At 42.2% G+C, this 14,504-nt stretch overlaps 1 protein-coding gene across 1 annotated transcript in view; it reads right to left on the reverse strand.

Annotated features, from left to right (window-relative positions):
- Nucleotides 1-684: 684 nt before the first annotated feature.
- The window catches only part of LOC117452423 (phosphatidylinositol transfer protein beta isoform-like), a 29,631-nt gene continuing 15,811 nt past the window's right edge, over nt 685-14,504 (reverse strand). Inside the window, exons 3-12 of the mRNA XM_034091047.1 lie at nt 13,296-13,441; nt 13,000-13,091; nt 12,854-12,861; nt 12,662-12,736; nt 12,483-12,566; nt 9,983-10,060; nt 7,432-7,542; nt 5,537-5,659; nt 4,852-4,930; nt 685-3,281 (exon numbers count right to left, since the gene is read on the reverse strand). Coding sequence (XP_033946938.1) covers nt 4,883-4,930; nt 5,537-5,659; nt 7,432-7,542; nt 9,983-10,060; nt 12,483-12,566; nt 12,662-12,736; nt 12,854-12,861; nt 13,000-13,091; nt 13,296-13,441 — 765 coding nt within the window. The 3' untranslated portion in view covers nt 685-3,281; nt 4,852-4,882. The remainder of the gene's footprint in view (nt 3,282-4,851; nt 4,931-5,536; nt 5,660-7,431; nt 7,543-9,982; nt 10,061-12,482; nt 12,567-12,661; nt 12,737-12,853; nt 12,862-12,999; nt 13,092-13,295; nt 13,442-14,504) is intronic.

Here is a 14,504-nt window from a genome sequence, read left to right on the forward strand (position 1 = left end):
CCCTTCATCATCTCTGCGAGAGAGACACATGGATGGATGGATTCATGCCTACTGTAGACCACTGTGAGCTGCCACTTAACAGGAGGTGTGTGGGCGAGCCTGCCCATCTCCGCTTTTAGAAACAACATTATTTGCTTGTTCTGGGGGCAGATATGACTGGTTTCCTTGCAGCAGGCACATGTGACTATTCCTTCACAAACAATAAAAAAGGCGGATATCTCAGGCAGCAGACAGGCGGCTCTTCCTGCTATTTAGCACGGATTCCACTGTTATTGTGCGACTCTTCTGACCTGCAGGTCACTGAAAGTCTAGTCCATGATGAAGTCACCAATACATTTTTCTGAGGGGAAGTTTATCCTATCCAAAGGGCATTTTACAGTAGAGAACAAGACCTCATCCAAACTAGTAAATAATGTATTTAATATGAAGCTTAAGCCAGTCGGTTATTGGGAGCAAAAGTTTGTAGACAGTTGTTAAAAAGATGTATATAATGTAAATACTGCATTTAGGCAGGCAAATCTATGCTTGCTATTGCAAGTTTTTATAGGAAAAAAAAAGGGACACAGACAGAAATCTTAATCCAACTATTGCCCAACAGGAAAGGAGTCTTACCACGTCCCCTTTAGGTCTAGCCTTCAATCTCCAACAACCACCTCAATACAATCAGACGACAGAAGCACAATCTGAAATGCATGTTGAATTTATTTGATATTTAGATACAATATGTAGACTTATGGCACACACAAACAAGATTTCGGAAAGAAAAAGGCACACAATCATACATTCACTACCATGTCCCCTGAATTTCAAAAGCTGATCAGAAACATTTAAATAGCAAGCAGTTCGGAAATTAAACCGTTGTACATTTCATAAATTAGAATAAGACTGTACAGTTTCCTCTCCCCCAAAACATTGTCGTGAGCGACGGTAAACCATTGATTGAGGTTGTTCTCTCTATTCAACACACAGCAGGAATCATTAAGATAGACTTTGGAAACATTGATTACACTGAAGACCAACTGTTTCACACTATTTGAGACATATGCATACAACCTCGACGAAGACCTACTGGCCGTCTTCTTTGCGGTATATACCACTTCCCACTGGTTTCTAAGTGTACCATATTTCCCAGAAAAGGATATGGTTTGGTGAAAGGAAGAAAATTAATTGGGTCGACTGGTGAGCAACTACAGCTAAAATATCGTGTAATTATGTTCACCTGAGAAGTTTTTTGCGAAGTAACATTTTGCTTCTCAATTTTCCTTTAATACTAACCACATTTGCTGAATTTATGTCAACATATCAGACATCCATTCACACCCTTTGGACAAGCCACTAAACCGTTAAGTGATAGTATCTCATACATTTACACAAATAAACACATTAGGAGAATGCAGATTATTTCATTGAATCTGGGTCTTGGAGAAAATAGCATATATTGAAAATACATCTCTAAAAACAGAACCCCAATCCCCGTTGCACAATTTCAGACATTGAAACATCACAACAAACAAGGATTGAATGAGGACCACTTGTACTGTATATGTATGTAACACTATTGATGATCACTGTAGGCCAGTGCCACATGATTCTGTAGCCTAAGGGGAAAAAAGTGCACTTTGGAGTTGAAGAGTCATTAATATGTCATGGCAATTAAAAGGCTGAAGGGAAATCAGCAGCCTTTTGCACCAAACGCTGTACCGTAAAGGCTTATCTGGTGGCAACCTTTTAGCTTGCTGAAGGAATTGCAATGATTCAGGCACTGCTAAACATATCGGGAAACATGCACTTTACAGCCTTGAAGTAAAATAGAGACTGATCCCCAACAACTTTGCTCATAAAGATCTGCTTGACATGATTTAATCCTAACGGGTAGTAGGCTCATAGCTTGTGCTAACCTTTTGGTGTTAGGAACATTGCCAGTCAGAAAAAGGGGAGGTAGCTAGAGCAACAGCTGACAGCAGAGGTACGATAGGTATAAAAGGCCCGATATAGGTCCGGAGATTACGGCGAGCAGTGTGTGGTGCTGGTGTCGACTGGGCCGTGGTACTGCCTGTAAACACACCCAGAGTGAAGCAGAAGAGAAGAGGCCTTTAGGAGAGCGTCTACCTCAGATAACCAGAGGAGAGAGACGGGCCTCTGGGGAGGGCTGGGCGAGGTGGGGCGAGCAGTGCGGTGCAGTTTGGCTTGTGACGGAGGCTGAAGGGGTGCAGCACCATCTGTGGCTGTTTTTCAGTGCAGTTCTTTCTCTGGGGACATCTGCTATGGAGGTGAATGGTGTGTTGTATGTTTTGTGCGAATGTCTTCAGAACAGGGAGTGTGTGGAGTGGGGGAAAAAAGGAATCAGTGGGAGCTGTAAACACTTTCAAAGTACCATCCTTTTAGCTGCACCAGCGTGCATAGATCTGCCCAGCGTACGCCGTTAGGAGACCAGTCACTGCATAGGCATCCACACCTGTGAGCGTGTGAGAATGATTTCACATGTTTATTCTTATGTGCGTGATGTATATGCGTCATATGCATGCATGTGTGGGGTGCTAATAAGTGTGTACGAGAGTGAATACCTGTACAGGCATGATTGTCAGTGATAATAAGATGCAGTGTTGGGTAAAGTGGGCTGATGTGGGGGGGGGGAGATTACAACTGGCAAAGGCGCCAATGGTGTTAGTAATCTCTTAATGGAGGCTGTGGCAGGAAGGAACACGAGTATGACAAACACACACACTCATGCCGGGGAATGCAAACCCCTGAGCCCCAATGTGTACAGTTCAGAGCGAGGAAGAGACAAAGAGAGGTCAGGCGGGGCATCATCTTGAGAGGAATGTTTTGGAGAAAGAAAGTCTAAAACAGACAGGGGAAATGTTTGGTCCAACACCTGCCACAGTGGAATCAATCCAATAAATGTGCTTTGTAAAAATGTATCTCTACTGCAAAAAAAGCTCCTGTTCATAACTCTCCTGAAGGCTAGGTGTCGTCAATAACATGATGCTGATATCGGGCCTTTCTCTGCCCAGAAGAGATCAAAATGAGTCTCATCAGACACTACCATCGTGTTGGTTCCTAGAAATCTTTTCCTCAGTGTATAGAAAGGTCTATGATTGGGTGAAAGTCAGGGATATGCTCTAATGATTGCCCTCACACAGCCAGAAAAAAAAAATATGGCACCAAAGAGGCCCTCTTTTTTTTGTTTGCATCACTCCTGTCATTGTGGGCGTTTAAAATCCTTTGCCTTTTCAGTCTTCAGCAGCACTTGTTCCTCGTACTTCTCCCCGTCTGCGAAGCTGTGGGGAAACAGAGAGAGAGACACCATACGTTAGATTTGGGCAAGCTACATCGGGGAGAGGCGTGTTAGTTGGAGGCTTGCATTACAGTGGAACCACTTCGTGCATGTTTGCTGGTTAGTGTGCTTATGTTTGGACACATTTGTATTCATAAATGTACTTCTTGTTTCACAAACCATAAGCAGTACCACACATGTCCTTTTGCAGGCCGACATCTTTAGCCCTTTTCCTTAGAAATCTGTTCCAACAGTCTGCATCAGGCCTCTTGTTTGTCTTTTGGTAGATAAAAGCATCACTTTCAAATTCTCCCACCTTGAGGCTGATGGCTTTGGAAAGTCAATTAGTGGTGGAATCTGATAGCCACACACCTTAATAGAAGAGTTCAAACTAACGGTGGCTCTAAACAGAGGAATAGACAGATCTGATGAAATGGTACGAGGAGGATTCACCCTCCGACTTCTCCATCCTTTTCCCCGTCCTCCCCCTTTTTTCTCAATCACAGCACAGACTCCTTCTCAACTGCAGAATTCCATTTGTATGTTAATGAGGAAAGGGGATTCATCTTGGAGCCTCCCCCCTCGTTCTTGTCCTTCCCTTCCCTCATGCCTCCCCCTTCTGCAGCTCCCGACCAGTAAACAGAAGAAGAGGCAGACGTGACTGAGTGCATCCTCTCAGTCACGTGGAGTTTCTCTTTCACCCGCTGCAGTGTGAATGGCAGCGACTGTCTGTGGGCGCTGTGTGACCCTGCCAACCCGAAGCCCAGAGGTTCGGGCCCCGTCGGCCCCTGCACCACAGCCCTCTTTGATGGTAACCGCCCGTTTACTTACTCCAAGGGAAAATGGGAAACACATGCTGAATTGGGCGAGATGTGGCAGGGGGGGTTCTAAGCACAGAATGCAGCAAGTTGGCCTGGAATGTTCGAGCCTGGCCCACTTTGGCCAGTTCGGCCCAGATTCCGCCCTTCTTCTCCTTGTACGGCCAAAAGCTCCCACACTGATATTTAACGTAGTTCCAAGAGCAAAGCAGTGGTAAGGTTTAAACAAAGGATGTGAATCACAGAAATTAAAGCTTTCAATTTAAGGACTGTTTTTTGTACTTCTGTGCCTTTAATTGCTCTATGGGGAGTACAAGTTTGCAGGTACTGGTAGAGAGCATACCTTCTGTGTATGTGTTGAAGTGCTGGCCACCTCTTAAAATATAGCACGTGTAATACTGACAAAGGTTTGCCCAGATGTTAAGGCATTTGCAAGTGTTTACCGTATATATGTACAGTCTCTGGTGTGTTCCCATACGCAACAGGCACTCATGGTAGAAGATTTTCACTCGGTCAGCAAAACACCTAACGACCTAGCACATGCGTCATATTTCTCTGGTGTTATTGATTAACTAATTCACATTGAGCTACGGTGTTGCAAGTGAAAGCATGCACGCACACACATGCACGCACACACATGCACGCACAGAAATAGTGAGCCTCTTAGAACACTGAAGGGAACAGAGTGAAGGCAGCATGCAGTGTTACAGAAGCAGAGAGAGCTTCTGAGAGACTGGCCTGCACCAGAGAACTTACACAGCAACACTCAGACCTACACATGGCCTGGCTACTGGTCTGCAGCCTTAGTGCCTCGCAAAGAGCCTTTCTTACGCATCTAGACAAAAATGAAATACAGTAAATCACAGAAATGATGATTAGGGAGCATGTGGGGGAAGCAAGGATAAGGTAACCATGGAAAGGTTTGTTCCTTTCAGTTAAATATGTATCTCAAAATGTATTCTGAAATGCATTAGGGATCAAGGAAGTAATATTTGTTCTGCAAAATGTCAGAGAAAAGGGTGCCAAATTGTTGTTACTCTTTGGGAAGCAAATGATCCAGCAACGGTGATCAGGATGTCATTATCCTTCTCTTTAATTCAATATGTTTAGTATTTCACAGCCTCGCAGGTGACCAGGGTATGAAAAAGCATAGAGACTTTATTTAAAAACAGAAACTAATGGGGTTAAGCGGGAAATATGTTTTCCAGCAGGCTTCCTGTTTTAGCACCTTAATAATTCTAGTGTATTGAACTATTGTAAGTCTAATGCTTGGAAGACAACAGCTCCATCAGAATAAAAACTAAAAAGGTGTACTACTGGTTCCTTTCGAGTTCAGGATATGAAATGTAGTGGTGTGTAATCTGTACACTCCTGACACGTCATCATTAGATAGCATGGGGTTTTATTTTAAATAATGGGTCATTTCATTTTATACACTCACTTCATCCAGCTCATTCTGTGTCTCTGCCTCCATACGACGAATATCTACCATATTCAGCTCCACCCACTTATCAATCCAGCAGAAGAGCTGGCGGTGGAAGTTATTGAAGATCCTCTTCTCTTGCTGAGGGACACAGAGGTAGTCTGGGTTAGAGCTTAGCTGTTCAAATCAGGGCTGGGGGATATGAGTTACATATAATATCTCAATAGTCTTAGGCTATGATGCCATACATCAGTGCTTTGCAAAGTGTGGTCCGAGGACCACTGGTGGTCCGTGAGCGCCCCCTAGTGGTCAGTGAGTATATTGGTACAATTTTACATTTCAAAGAAATTAATAAATTAAAGTTTTACGCACTCTTGCGGGAATATCTCCGCAATGGAGCGGGGTTAAGTTTGACTTTCAATTGTATGATATAGCCCAGCGCAACACCTTCATCACACATGTTGCCACTTATTTGTACCATTTTCAGGCGATTTGTAATCTGTTCTAGAAAAACGATGTGATTTTGGATATTTGTGGAGTTAGGTGGTCCGCGAGTGTTTTTTTATTGGTTAAGTGGTCCATGGTATGAAAAAGTTTGAGAAACACTGCCATACATAATACATAGAGTATAACCCTTTAATGCATTGGTTCATACCAGCCTGATGATTGTACTGAACTAATCTGTACTTAAGAGACATTTTAAAGGGCTTAATTCTTCAGTCAACAGTATTTAATCATTTAAAGTTTATTATTAATTATCACATTTTTGGAAAATCTATTTATTTATGCATTTGATCTAATATTACAGACCTGACTGACTTAATCAAAGAATGAGAAATCACTTTCACCGGAAGGTTGCATTTATTTTTGAGTCAGTTGTCACTAGGGACGGGTATCGTTTGAAATGTATCGATTCCGATTCCGGTTCTGCTTATCGATTCCTGTTCTTATCGATTCCTGTTCTTATCGATTCCGGTTCTTATCGATTCCCCGTTTCGATTCCAAAATTGTAAAAGAAAGAGGTCAAATGTTTAGATAACAAAAATATCTTTATTCTTTTAAGCTTTAACTGACATTTTTAATGTGTTGTTAATTAATGTTTTTAATGTAAAATATACATGCAATAAAAATTTATTACACAATAGCCGTGCTTTATTTTAACTGAGCTATGCCTGTGGCAAGCTATTAACAGGCATTACACTGTGCCTTGTCTTTTTCTTTTTTAGTGTAGTGGAGCATCACTTCAGAGCGTTTACCGCGACCCATCTTTGGTGTTCTGAAGTGACTGAGCTCGTGAACTGTCTACTGGAGGGCGGGGGAGCCTCGCTGCGGGGCAACTGTGGACCTATGTTGCCTGTCAGCGCAACTTACATGATGCCGTTATTAAGGCCGGTGCCAGCAGTCAGCGAACCGAGCCGGCCGTCAACGGCCCTCTGACGACCGGCCGTTCTGTGATTCTCCAGAAAACACACAGATGGCCAGTCCGCCCTTACCCTGTATTCCACCGGGTCACCGCGGCGCAGACGGACCCGGTGGAATACAGGGTCTACCGCGTTTAGGAACCGTTAAGCAGAACCAAAATTGTGTATTTTGTTCTCATCTGGAACCGAGTTTCGGTTCCCCACCCTAGTTCTCACATACTTATAGCCTAATGCCTAGTGAGTATTCTTTAAAATCTGTAGAAAAGGTACGTAAACTGGTATAAATGACATGGGACAAAACAAATGTGTCAAAACAGAAACACAAACTTATGATACATTTCAATTCAAAAGACAATATGTAAACAAGTACTTGTATTGGTCAGTCAGACTGTCAAGAGGAACAGGAATTGCTTCGGCAACCTTTAACTCTCAGAGCCAGAGCCTAGATAATCGACTGTGTGAAGTTTAACTGTGTGAACATGTCACTCTCACCTCATGGATGAAGTTCTCCACCTTGGTCTGCAGGCCCCACCACTTGAACTTGACTGTGACCAGTTTGTAGGCACACATCCTCGGGCGGTCCGTCTTACTAACCAGCTCTTTCTGTTAAGAGAAGAACAGCAGAAACAAACCGAAGCATAAGCCTTCACTTTTGACACTATCAGAATAAATAACGCAGGAAAAACTTTCCAATGAGCGAATAATCCTAAAAACAGAAGAAAGAATATGATTTAAGACTAATCTTTGCAAGATTCAAAGCACACAAATCATTAATATATAATGCTTTGGGTATGGAGCTTGCTGAAATAATTATCAACATGAAGATGTGCTGTGCAGAGATAAAAGTGCCCTAATCTACAACACACTTTCTAAATCCATCCGCCGCTTGCACTCCGTCTCCTTGTGAAGAGAAGAAACGGAGGAGGGGGGTGGGGGCAGAGCAAAGTGGATAAACTCCAGATGAAGGGACCATTTCTCTGCCTCCGCCCTGACAGCGACACCGTTCCCGACAGGCATGCCTTTGTGGCCACGGAAAGTAGATAAAACGGCGCTCGCTAGGCGATAAAGGCGTCGCGGTGCAAAGCTGGTTACATTATTAACACCTAGGACCTCCTTGCCCCCAGAACACACACTCTCCCTCCGAGAACACCTGTTTAATTAATCACTTCATTCTGGCTCAGCATTCCAAGAGAAAATGCCACAGACCCGCCTCAATCACCCTCATCCCACTGCCGTTTGATGCTGCGATCATGGAGGGGAGCGGGAGAGGGGGGGGGAATGAGAAACATTTCTAAATTTGCAGTGGGTTTAGAAAAGTTGTCATCGCTAAAGGAGAACTTCACATGAAACGGATTCTACATCAAAACACTTACGGTGACATTTCTTCTCTCCCTCTCTCCCTCTCTGTGCCCCACTCAAAGGAGCAGAAGTTTTCAGAAATACAAAGGGTACCGATATGCAAGCATGTGTGCATGCAGAGATAGACAAGAGTTTTATTGCTCTGAGAAGCTGGCAGAAATTGTGCCTCTGTTGTCACATAACTACTTTTTTTCTTCCCCTCACCTTTCCAAAAACAGTCTTTTTCCATGTCCATAGCGGACGGGGAAGTGATCTAATTAAAAACACAAAATTAAAAAAAAGTTGTGCTTCTTTATTCATACTTTTTAAAGCTGTTTGGGTGCCTTTGTTCTTGACTTCTTGAAGCAGAGAAAAGTTTCCCATGGTGAACTTTGAGGGCTCCGCTGCAGAGTAGAAACACTCCGTGCTCCCAGTGAGCAAGACCCTTTGTGAGGGTACGGAGGGTTTAGAGGGGAAAGCAACACAACTCCTGACAAAGTTTCTCTGTGTGGAGCAGCAACATCTTATTGACTTATTACTCTCTATCAAAAATACATCAGTCTTTATACAGAACTGCTGCTTGTCAAACTCAGAACCCATGTCCTGACACGGCTTCTTTCCCATTTGTGTCTTCATCTTCTGTCCCGCAGCGTGGCAGGCGGAGCTCAGAGTAAATCCTTTATCTGACCCGGTGACTAGAAATTTCTATTACATCCAATCAGGTCTGAAAAGAGGTGATTTGTCTTCATCAAATTGCCGCCTCACAGATCTGCCGACCCCAGTCTAGCCTTCCTCCAGCTCAGTGCTCTCCTGTGCACAGAGCTGTTCACATTACGGGCGATGGTGGAAAAAAAAGGACTCTTTAAAAGATATCTCTACAAATTGATCCAAATGAATGAAAGGTATAAAATAAAAAAACACAACATAATGTAGGTCTACATACATTTCAAACATCTGGACCACCATTTCTGTCATGCTGCATAGGAACCGTGAGTGAAACACATTTTTATGCATTTCCCAGAGTAGCTTTGGCTTTATTTTTTAGGAGTCCTCGTCTTGCTGGAAAACAAATCTTCTCCCAAGTAGCAGTCTTTGCACACTGCAGCAGGTTTTCCCCTAAAAGATTGCCCGTCTTTTCCTTAATTCATTTTGTCATCTCACAATCCTAATCCTTCCATACCAGTAGCAGAGTAGCCTCCCCACAGCCTGATGCTGGCACCACCGAACACCCCCCAGCTCAATAATTGCTTCTCAGACTGCTGGACTCACTTCCAATGTGTTTGAGAGACTCCCACATACCTTCTGCTGTAAATGTGTTTGGCTTTTAACAGTGGGATATTGTTTGTTGCATGCGTAGTGTCTCCTAGCACGACCCTTCAGCTTCTTCAGAGTTGGCACAGGCTCTGTGGGGAGGACAGTCTGCTCTCCACCGATTTACAGATGTTCCATATTCTTTCCATTTTATTACCACATGTACTTATTAGTGTTAGTGCTTTGGAAAATGTCTGCACAGATTATGCAAGGTCTTACACAATTACAGTGGCAAAATAACAAGTACAACCTCAGCTGAATAGCAACCAGGTATGTATCCTCTCTAAACAGTCTGGGGGTCAGACGTGGGTTATATCTTTGTTCATCTCTGGTGAAAATAATTGCCATTTGTGTTTGAATGCAATATGTGACTTGCATAGCTCACGGGTGTTACCTTCCAGGCGGGCCCCAGGGGTCCTCTGCCGGTCTTTGCTGACTTGAACTTGGCAGGGTCCTCATCTGGCTTGTAGTCCTACAGTGAGAGCAATTTATATAATTGATACATAGCACATTATATTTAGCAGACACAAACTGCTCAACAAGCTGAGGTAATGTGTTCCTGATTTAAATGTTTTTATGTGAATACTGCTACATCATAACTTGAGCAATGATTAGGCGTTTTGTTTTATTCAGCAAAGAAAATCCCTTTAAATCAGCATGATATGAAAAGAAAGCAGGTCAAGATTTAGACATTCTTTTTAGAATATTATCTAATACAAAGCACCAACCAAAAGATAGTTTCATTTTATTTTATTTCATTAGCGCATTCAGCAGGTAACAGAATGCCACGTTTGTCGCACACTGCTGTTCCTTCACTGTGCTCTTAACTAACTTTACACATTTTCCAAAACCCTCCACGATTCAGAGATAATGTCATGTCGCCTGACCTGAACCTTAAGTGGCTGGGAGACAAAATACTCTATGGGCCGTTCATGCCGCCAGCAACATCTGTTTAATTAGGCAACACTGATCCCAGTTCATTTACGTGAATTTGCTTGCATCTACCTGCATGTGCTGAGTTTGTGTTGCTTGCTGCACAATTGAATGTATTTGCATGTGTCTACTGTAAGTACAGCTGCTTTAACTGCAATTACACTCCTTACAATATATTTTCACACAGTTATGTCTAGCTAAACCTTTTTTCTTAAACTAACCATTTATTTGCCATAGCACAGAAAGATCTTGGTTTCATGGCAGAAATATTTTTTAAGCATGTAGAAAAATACTGAGCACAAAGTTGAATTCATAAAAAATGCAAGACAAATAGTAATACAAATAAATGAAATGGCTTTCAAATTACTAACAGCTCAAGGGCCCAGCAATTTTAAATAAATCATGATGCGCCTGCAGCTAAAAGCTACTTTTCAGGGCTATCGGCTAACAGGAGGGTGCCAAACGTGTGGAAAGAGAAACCCGACCGTACACAAACACACACACAATAATTTGGCTGTTTTAATGCTGAGAGCTCCATCACTATAACAATACGCTGTGCTGCACTAACGAGGCCTGTGAATCGATATGCCGTGGTAGACGAAAAGGAGCTACTCCACAAGTAAAACAGTGTGTGTTACAGTGCAAGAGTGTGTATTTGTCTGGTTCCGGCATACGAAGCGCTGTGAGCTTTAATTACACTAACAAACTCATCTGTGCTGGCAGTACGCCCCAGGCCCTGCCTGAGGCTGAGGGCTGATAGGGTCCTCAGACACAACACACTCCTCCAGCAAGGCAAACACCTCCGCCTCGTTAACTACCCGCCACACACACACACACACACACACACACACACTCGCTCTCTCTCACACTCTCACACTCTCGCGCACACACACACACACACACACACACACACACACACACACACACACACACACACACACACACACACACACACACACACACACACACACACACACACACACACACACACACACACACCACACACACACACACACACACACACACACACACACACACACACACACACACACACACACACACACACACACACACACACACACACACACACACACACACACACACACACACACACACACACACACACACACACACACACACACACACACACACACACACACACACACACACACACACACACACACACACACACACACACACACACACACACACCACACACACACACACACACACACACACACACACACACACACACACACACACACACAGAGAGAGAGAACTGAGGCAATGTGATGTCAAATAACAGCAATAACGTGCAACATCTTCAAAAAAGATTTCAGAGATTCCATGAGTATCAAGTAACAACTCATTCATATTTTTAAATATCAATGAGGGCATCTAAGGCTGCGCAAATTGTGTGTATGGTTTTTACATCATGCTATTTTATATAGTCGGTTCTTGCCATCCATTGATAGCCAGAGAGACATGTGTGTAATGGTATTCAAGCTTCTGGTTATTGTTTAAATGTATCTTACAGTATGTGATGTTTAAAACACATTACAAATGTTAAAAACACAAGAAAGCCTGAAGGCTTATTTTAATTCTCTAGTAAAACTCACGTAAGGGTAACGATGCTGATCTGTTGAATACATACAGTTGTAAATGTGTTATCCAAATGATTAGTAGTAATGATGTTCCCATTTATATATTCTCAATTTTCACTGAAAGTTAATGTTTCTCTGAAGAAAATATATTTTTTAAATCTCCTAAAAAAAAAAAATACATTAAAATGAAAAGATGATTCATTATCAAACATGTATTAAATAACGCTAATTTAAACATTCCTGATGTGAAGTGGATTAGTTCAGCAGATTTCTTTGTAATGACCAGGCTTGTCCACTTGAAGGCACCAAACTTTTTTATTTTATCTTTACTTCTGTGCAAGAAGAGGTTCTACTTACCGCAGCGGACACCTCACTTCTGTCTGCGATGTCAATGGGCACCACCGCTACGTTCTGCCACGTGGAACTGTCTAGTTTGTGCACCTGAACAAACATGACAACAAAAGTAAGATGAGCTTACTAATACAAAACTGATATTCAAATATAAATGAATCTTGATAAGGTGTAGAGGTACTCACATTTTCTTGTGTTCCAAGGTCCGGTTTGTGCCACGTCTCAATCTTAATGAAGAAATTGTCTTTCATATACTCATTCTAGAGAGAAAAGGTGATAACATTAAGGTATAAACCGAGTATGTAGAAGCACCTCAAACTTAGTTGAAGGAATCGGTTAAGATAACCAACAAATTAAGAGCCATTAAGACTACTTACCGTCACAACTGGATCAAGATGAGGCATGAGGAGAAAACAGAGAAAAAAATACCATTAGATACAAATAAAAACACTATAAAGTCACATGTGTTTAACAGGAGAAGACTTAGGTTTTCAGGGTAAAGTGATATAGGGAGGGGACTCACTGGTTCTGCAGTAGGGGTAGGCATTCCAGGCTTTTTCATGAAAGACCAGGGAGCCTTCAGGGGCAAACACCTTGACAAACCCTGGGACTTTACTGGAGGCGGGGTAAAGAGGAGGGGGACGGGTAGATGGAGGTAAAGAAAAGGAGAGGGAAGACGTATTACCTCAGTTATCAGAATTTCTATTGTGCAGGTAGGAAACCAAAACCTGAAATCCTTCACAACAAAGATAAGACAATGCTGCCACTGCCTGGTAGCACGATGCCATTACACTTTGAGAAGGCAAAACAAACAAATACCTTTTTAGATGATAGATTTTGTGAGTGTACTGTCCCTTCTCGCCGTCCTTTTCATAGGGTTCATTCTTGAGGACCTCAATGCCCTCACCACCACCCGTCTCATTTTTACTCGCTTCAGCCACGGAGAACAGCTGTCCCACTTGGTACTGCAACAGAAAATAAATAAATAAATCATCAGTCACTTCTTATTACAGCTTTAATTGTAATCATTCATTAGTCCCAGCTCATTTAGGCCACTTGTGGATTCCCAAAGTCGTGGTAGGGATCCACTTTTAGGTTACAGCTGTTGATATGTTGATAAGCACTTGATATGCGTTAAAAAAATTAAACGTAGTAACTCTCATTGTTCTGATGGCACTCTAATAAATTGCAGATTTATATAACTTGCCAAGACAAACTACAGCAGAACTCAATAGTCAAAGAAGGTTATGTAAGACTTTTAGTGTAGGAGCAAGCGTCTTGTTTTTTTATTATACTGCTGTCTTTCCAAATCAGAATACGACCACAGCAGGCTTAATCTGGGCAGTCTGTTTGCATTACAAGTTTACCCTTCAGTCTGCAGGCCAAGTTAACTAGTGTCGCATGTCATGTTGTTTGAACAGCAGACGGATAACCAGAAGGGCGGATGTTTGCTTAAACTACCAGAGCTCTTACTAGTGTTTCCCATCTGAAGAGAATAGTCATTTTTCAATTGTTTGGTATGACCTTTAAAATGCGACATTAGTCACCAAGATATTTAAATGACCATATAAGGCAGCAGGCTGAGAGTCTGGGACTCACGACATAAACACAAGAAATAAATCCAGCTCTCGTTACGCAACACACATGATTAACAAATGATGCTTTTCCCCCTGATGAGTGTTGCCTTAACGTGCAACCAGAAGCCAACCACTGGAAATATTAGACAGAGGTGCATTTATTATTCACCATAAGTTAATTGAGAGGATTAATAATCTTTTGAGAAATATTGATTACAATTAGGTATAATTACTAATTCCTATAAACCACCACTCTGTGACACACTTAAATAAAATAGATCATAAGGTGCAAGTGTAAAATGTATTCTAGTGAACAAAATCAATTCCTTAATATAGATGTGTCCAACTATGAAGCAAATAACATTTATATATATCATATACCATTCATCTGATGTTCTTCAAACTTAAAGACACATTTCTTAATAAGAACATGTGTGATCCATATAAACAA

The sequence above is a fragment of the Pseudochaenichthys georgianus genome, chromosome 9 (assembly GCF_902827115.2).
Source record: "Pseudochaenichthys georgianus chromosome 9, fPseGeo1.2, whole genome shotgun sequence".
NCBI classification, from domain to species: Eukaryota; Metazoa; Chordata; class Actinopteri; order Perciformes; family Channichthyidae; genus Pseudochaenichthys; species Pseudochaenichthys georgianus.